At 47.4% G+C, this 7,500-nt stretch overlaps 2 protein-coding genes across 7 annotated transcripts in view; one reads left to right on the forward strand and one right to left on the reverse strand.

Annotated features, from left to right (window-relative positions):
* urp2 (urotensin II-related peptide) overlaps positions 1 to 3,728 on the reverse strand; it is a 35,236-nt gene extending 31,508 nt beyond the window's left edge. For 3 of the 4 annotated variants that reach the window (XM_068308960.1, XM_068308958.1, XM_068308957.1), the window contains exon 1: positions 3,619 to 3,728. The gene's annotated coding sequence lies outside the window, so the exon portion shown is untranslated. The remainder of the gene's footprint in view (positions 1 to 3,618) is intronic. The other variant, XM_068308961.1, reaches the window with a different exon arrangement.
* The window catches only part of runx1 (RUNX family transcription factor 1), a 27,037-nt gene continuing 22,182 nt past the window's right edge, over positions 2,646 to 7,500 (forward strand). The window contains exons 1-2 of one of the 3 annotated variants that reach the window (XM_068308951.1): positions 2,646 to 3,107; positions 3,652 to 3,734. Coding sequence is in view for 1 of the 3 variants with exons in the window: in XM_068308952.1 (XP_068165053.1) it covers positions 3,677 to 3,734 (58 nt within the window). In the remaining 2 variants the exon portion in view is untranslated. The remainder of the gene's footprint in view (positions 3,108 to 3,651; positions 3,735 to 7,500) is intronic. The other 2 variants (XM_068308952.1, XM_068308953.1) reach the window with 2 other exon arrangements.

The raw sequence follows: 7,500 nt of genomic DNA on the forward strand, positions 1-7,500 counted from the left end.
ACACACACACACACACACACACACACACACACACACACACACACACACACACACACACACACACACACCACACAAACACCTTCACATTCGTCCTCCATCTTTTTTTCTACGGTTGTTAGTTTCATCTTCTCTGATTATTTGAGTTTTGCTTTTGTACTTCTAATCCCCTACATTGTAATAGATTATTGAAATTACAATGCACAGAAAATAGAAATCAAATATTCATGATTTTATAATTTGAAAGCATTTAAGTCAGAAAATCAACTGAAAGAAAATTGCTGAATAAATCTTCAGGAGTTGTTGGTGAGAGGTTTTTTTTTTCTGTCAATACATTTACTTCCTGGTTTGGGGGCGGAGCCGAACAAATATCAGGAAGTCAATCAGGATGGCAGCTCTCTAATTGGCTGCTTCAGATTATTGCCGCATCCTGGACCCTCCCACTTTTGTTGGCTGGGAATTTAAAATGTGTTTTTATGGCTTGTGATTTGGACAATTTGTGCATCAATGATTGAAATAATAATTGATTACTGATTATTATCCTATAATATAACACACTGTTAATACTTTAGGTGTGTTTTGGTGATATAAATCATATTCAGTCTTCTCCTTTTACTTCCTTTTACCGCACCTTCTGTTGGAGTCGTGGCATTTTGGTGACCTCTGACACACACTTTCCTCACTGCTACACACACTCCACAGCTATGTTTGTCCATCACAGGAACAAAAGGGGGTCTTCAAGAGCAGCGCTGTTCAGACGATGTCTCATCGTATGCATCTGTCACACACACACACACACACACACACACACACACACACACACACACACACACACACACACACACACACACACACACACACACTGTTCAGCAGCTAAATGATCACCCATGACATCATCAGCGGAAAAGAGAGGCATATATGTGTGTGTGTGTGTGTGTGTGTGTGTGTGTGTGTGTGTGTGTGTGTGTGTGTGTGTGTGTGTGTGTGTGTGTGTGTGTGTGCCTCTGGTAAAGCGATCCGACCCCCTGTGGCGTTACAGACAATCAGCTCACACTCGCAGACAAAATGATTCGGTCCCCCAGGAGCGAGGAAGAGGAGCCGGATAGGCATCTCAAGGGTTAAAAAGCGAGAGGGATAATACAATAAAAAACTATATTAAATATTTACATCCCTGCTTTTCCACACTTATTGAGACTGACAGCTTTTATTTTGTCGCTTCCTGATAGCTTTACACACATTTTCTAAATCCTCACACTTTTTTTTCTTTTACAGCTTCTGTCTGGCCGTGCAGCTTTTTTTAAAAACATTTATTTCCATTGAATCTATTTTAGTCAAACACATCACAGGGTTCAGTTTTTATGGGGTTCAGGACGTGGGTGATGGAGTTTTTACTCAAAGTCTGTAAAGGAAGTCTGGACGGAATCCAGATCCTGAATCCACTTTTTTTCTGCCTTTTATTGTTTGTTGATGCGTTCAAGGACCGCTTCAACTGTTGTATTTAAGCAGCTGGTAAGAACACACACGTCACGCCCACACACACACACACACACACACACACACACACACACACATGTGGGTCTAGACATGATGGGATTTGATGTCGTGGGAGCTCCGCGGGGGGTATAGGGGCGTGACGTGAGGAGGAAGAGGAGGAGGAAGGAGATGGACGGGTGGAGGTGGAACAATCTGCCCCCCAGGTGTTCAAATGATTTGCTGGTGAAAACCCACAAACAGGTGATGAGGGTTCATCTTCTGGGGAGCATGAACGTCTCTTTGTTCGTCCGTTCCTGCTGCGCTTTGATATCGATAAGTCCAGGAATTTTAAATCCATGACATCACATCTGCTCGACCTTGTGAGACCCGGGAAGTTGCAGCTGGGGGTCATGTTGTGTCTGGATGAGGGGTCAGAGGTCGGCGTCCCGCCGAGCTCTCCCAGGACATGCAGCTGGACGTCCACTGGCCCGTTTCCCAAACCCAGTCCTCAGCTGCCCTCTGGTCCCTGAAGGCAGCAGCGCCGTTTCGGGATCGGTGAAACCTTCACCTGCAGGGGGGCGGGGCCACAGCTGTCCCGGCACCGTGTGCATCCAGGTGGAAGGGGGCGGAGTCGACGTGTGTCGGCGCAGGTGTCGGGGTGGGAGTAGGTGTGGCGTTCAGGGTCCGGTTGCTCATTGGGCGTGTCTGATTACCAATACTACAGCAGCAGCAGGTGTTAAATTCACCATTGAGTAGAGCTCCGCCCCTTTGTCTGACGGTTTTAAAGGGACGGTACACCCAAAAAACTGAACCCCCACCCCCATGTCTTCTAAAAAGTTTGCAGGAGGCAGGTTGAGTCAAATATGAACGAGTCAAGACCCCAAATCGTGAAATCCTTCATTTCCCATGATGCAACATAGATTTTTGAAATGCCAGCAGGCGTTCACCTAATGTGACATCATGCACACACACACACACACACACACACACAAACACACACACACAAAAACACAAATTAATACCCACGTACACCTGATGGAAGCTGATCCCCCCCATCACACACACACACACACACACACACACACACACACACACACCCTCGTGGTCACGGCGGTCGAACAGCCTGACCTGCAGCGCGGCTTTGGTGAAGTCGAGGTGACTCACTCAACCCCCGGCTACACACAGACCACAAACGCACATATGGGCGCTGGAAAACACACACCACAACGCCCTCGCCCTCCGCTTGGCTCGCTCTAACCACAGCGTACTTACTCCACAAAAACTGTTGGTCTGGGGGTGGGGGTTAGGGGGGGCAGGTGGTTAATTTTACACTCACAACCAACAACACAAGCACAAAGCCACAACGCCAGATTAAGAGAAGCCAAACCAGAAGAAAGTCCAGCTTTCTTCGAACGCCGCCGAGTCAGCGTGTCGTCAGCGGGTGGAGGAGTCAGAGAAGATGTGTGTGTGGTGACGGAGGAAGAGCGGAAGCAGAAAAGAGTGAAGAGAAAGAGAACGAAAGAGGAGAGAAAGGTGGACGGAATGAGACGACTTCGCCTCTGACTGGAAAAAAACCCACAAGGAGCGTTTTTCTACCGCCGCCGCCGCCATCGCCAGCAGGACCTCCATCAGCCGGGGTAGGACGACCACAACTGCACACACATACACACACACACACACACACACACACACACACACACACACACACACACACACACACACACACACACACACACACTGAAGTTTATAAACAGTTATCATCATCAGATGAACATCATCTGGACTCCCAGGGGCACCAACTGCAAAACGCTGACGCAGCTGATTTTTACGTCGCACTTTCACCCCTCCTGCTAAGCTAAACAAAAAAATAGCCGAGCGCAAAAAAAAGCTAGCGACTTATGCTAACAACCACCCATTACAAAACGTGGATGCTAGTTGGATTAGCCTGCTAGCAGTGCTGATTCCAATTTGACTTCAGCTAACAAGCCCTCATCCTGCACACTTGACTTCCCTCGCACGCGGATGTAAGCTAAGCTAATCTACTCTGCTAGCGCTACATGCATGCGCCCACATGTGCAGATGTGGTTTGTGGTTTAGGAGCCGGGTTTGAAGGTTGATGCTTCAGCATGTCGGCGTTCTCCCACTGACCATGTGATCATCTGTGTTTGCCTCAAACAAAAGAACGGCTGCGGCGAGGAATCGTCGGATGGCGTCCAACAGCATCTTCGAGTCGGTGTCGTCGTATCGCTTGGCTTTCGTGAGAGGTAAGGATTGGACACCGATGGAGTTCTTTAAACGTTGGATGGGTGTTGACCTTTGACCCACACGGCCACGGCTTGGTTTCAATCTGGAACAAAGATAGCGGTTGTCTTGACAACAGGTCTTATCTGTCATCTGCAGGCCTGCAAAGTTAGAGATTGTTTTTTTGCAGTTTGCAATGAATAAATGAATGAATGAATGAATGAATGAATGAATGAATGAATGAATGAATGAATGAATGAATGAATGAATGAATGAATGAATGAATGAAACTTCCAGCTCTCGGCTAACGGGTAGGATAACCAGGGGGAGGAGGAGGAATGCAGCGGCACATTCCTTCCTGCTGCATCAACCGGCAGCTGCGTTGATGACGGGATGCGTTTGGTTCGTTTCCCCGTCGCCGCCAGCCTCGACGGTAACGCCCGGCTTTTAGCGATACGTCGTCAATTACTCATTTTTGATCTGGGAAATTGATTCAGGGTCACTTAAAACTGAAGACACGCGAAAGAATCCTTCGAAAGGGGTGGAGGAACTCAAATAAACACACGTGTTTATTCTGATCCTGTTGGTCGTTTTTTGATCTCAAAGGCGACATGTGTTTCCCGCCCGTGTGCTGCAGGTGTACGTGTGTGTGTGTGTTTTGCATGGTGTGTGTGTCGTTCACACAGAAACTTCATGCGCCTCCTGTCAGCCTCTGAGATCTGATCTCAGGCCTGTTGAAAATAATCTTAAGAACCACATTCCCTGGAATTTCCCACGTTTTCCTGTCACCTGAACCCCTCACACCTCACCTGTCTGCCTTTTCTTTTCCTTGTTTCGTATATTCTGTTACTCCAAAGGGTCAAACCTGACTTTTCCTGAACATTCTCATTTATTTTAATTTTATTTTCTTCTTTTAATTCTAATGTTTGACTCCTTTTCTTTTCCCTCTCCCTCCTCCGTCGCTCCTTTCCCACTCCAACTGGTTTTTCTGCCTCTCCATCATCCACTTATTGCCCTGACTTCCCTCCATCCATATATCAAACTTGTTTTTCTGCTTTTCTGTCAATCTTTCCTTTTAATTTACGCCTGCTGTCACGTCTGAATCCGTCGCGTCGAGGCCCCTCGTCCTCCGCTTTACACTTTCTCGTCCGCGTCGCCGTCGCCTGTTCGTGGCTGATTCTAGTTATCTGGAGGGCCCACCTGCTGTGTGTGTGTTTGTGTGTGAGTGCGTGTGAGTGTGTGAGCGTGACAAAGACGGGCAGAAAAGTGTGTTATCAGGAGGCGGCAAAGCGCGACAGAGGAAACTCCACAGGTCTGCTTCAGGCTGATTCTAGAGGAGGTGATTCCGAGGCGTTCAGGGAACACTTGTGTGTTTACAGCTCTAATATGAGAGCGTTCTCACATTCATAACTTATCACAGTGTCAAAGCACCGAGGGAGGGGGGCAATAATGGGGGCAGTCAGCTACATGAGGGTCAAATTGGATCAGATGTGTTCAGACTTCACTTCATATTCAGGAAATTCAAATTAAATGAACAGCAGAAATTAGGACAACCATGCATATATGTATATTAAAAAAAAAATATATATATATATATATATACCCCATCCAACTACCGGCCAATATGCTGTCTCAGTACAACATGGAAGCTCCTGTCAGGCATCATGGCGGCTAAGATGAGTAGGCACATGGACCAGGGGAGCCAAGCACCAGCTACTGGTGGACAGAGCAGTACACAGAGACTGGACTGTAAGAATAGGCAGACCAACTTGTGCACCACCTGGATTGACTACCAGAAAGCCTACGACTCAATGCCACACACATGGATACTGGAATGTCTGGAACTGTACAAGATCAACAGGACACTAAGAGCCTTCATCAAGAACTCAATGGGGAAGTGGAAGACAACCCTGGAGACTAACTCCAAGCCAATTGCCCAAGTTAACATCAAGTGCGGCATATACCAAGGGGATGCACTATCACCACTGCTGTTCTGCATAGGCCTGAACCCCCTCAGTCACATCATCACAAAGAGTGGCTACGGATACCAATTCCGAAGTGGGACAACAATCAGCCATCTCCTCTACATGGAGGACATCAAGCTGTATGCCAGGAATGAGCGAGAAATTGACTCACTGATCCACACCACCAGGATCTACAGCGACGACATAGGGATGTCATTCGGATTAGACAAATGTGGCCGGATGGTATCAAGAAGAGGCAAGATGATCAGAACTGAAGGGGTTGACCTACCAGGGGGCAGGATAGAAGACATCAAGGACAGCTACAAATACCTTGGAATCCCACAGGCTAATGGCAATCATGAGGAGGCCGCAAGGAAGTCATCCACAGCCAAATACCTCCAGAGAGTAAGGCAAGTCCTGAGAAGTCATCTGAATGGCAAGAACAAGGTCCGAGCCATCAACATGTATGCACTGCCAGTCATCAGATACCCCGCTGGGATCATAAGCTGGCCAAAGGAGGAGATAGAAGCCACAGACATCAAGACTAGAAAGCTCCTCACCATGCATGGAGGGTTTCACCCCAAGTCCAGCATCCTGAGGCTGTACACTAAGCGGAAAGAGGGAGGCCGAGGTCTAGTGAGCATCAGGGCCACTGTCCAGGATGAGACATCAAAAATCCAAGAGTACATCAGGAAGATGGCCCCAACAGATGAACTGCTCAGTGAATGCCTTAGACAGCAGAAGCCTGAGGAGGAAGAGGAGGAGGAGGAGGAGACGACATGGAGGGACAAGCCCCTACATGGCATGTACCACCGTCAGATAGAGGAAGTGGCTGATATCAAGAAGACCTACCAATGGCTGAATAAAGCTGGACTGACAGACAGCACAGAGGCACTGATCATGGCAGCACAAGAACAGGCCCTAAGTACAAGGGCAATAGAGGCCAATATCTACCACAGTAGATCTGACCCAAGGTGCAGGCTATGTAAAGAAGCCCCAGAGTCAGTCCAGCATGTGGTAGCAGGGTGTAAGATGCTCGCCAGCTCAGCATACATGGAAAGGCACAACCAAGTAGGTGTGATAGTGTACAGGAACATCTGTACCCAGTATGGACTAGAAGTACCCAAATCCCAATGGGACATACCACCGAAGGTGGTTGAGAATGACAAGGCTAAGATCCTGTGGGACTTCAGCTTCCAGACCGACAAACAGCTGCTGGCTAACAAACCGGACATAGTGGTGATGGACAAAGAGCAGAAGAGAGCAGTGGTGATAGATGTGGCGATTCCAGCTGACGCCAACATCAGGAAGAAGGAACACGAAAAGAATGAGAAATATCAAGGGTTGAAAGAACAGCTGGAACAGATGTGGAAGGTCAAGGTTAATGTGGTCCCCGTGGTAGTAGGAGGACTTGGGGCTGTGACCCCCAAACTGGAAGAGTAGCTCCAGCAGATTCCTGGAACAACATCTGAAGCCTCAGTCCAGAAGAGCGCAGTCCTAGGAACAGCTAAGATACTGCGCAGAACCCTCAGACTCCCAGGCCTCTGGTAGAGGACCTGAGCTTGAGGATGACACACAGATACCACCCCACAAGGGTGAGAGGGACATATATATATTTATATTTATATTTATATATTTATTTTATTCTTTTGTGTCTATTAATAGACACACACACACACACACACACACACACACACACACACACACACACACACACACATATATATATATATATATGTCTATTAATAGACACAAAAGAATAAAATAAATCTCAATATTGAAATAGAAAAACTACTTAAGAAACGGAGAAAGAGCATTAATAAAT

Source organism: Antennarius striatus, chromosome 24, assembly GCF_040054535.1.
Source record: "Antennarius striatus isolate MH-2024 chromosome 24, ASM4005453v1, whole genome shotgun sequence".
NCBI classification, from domain to species: Eukaryota; Metazoa; Chordata; class Actinopteri; order Lophiiformes; family Antennariidae; genus Antennarius; species Antennarius striatus.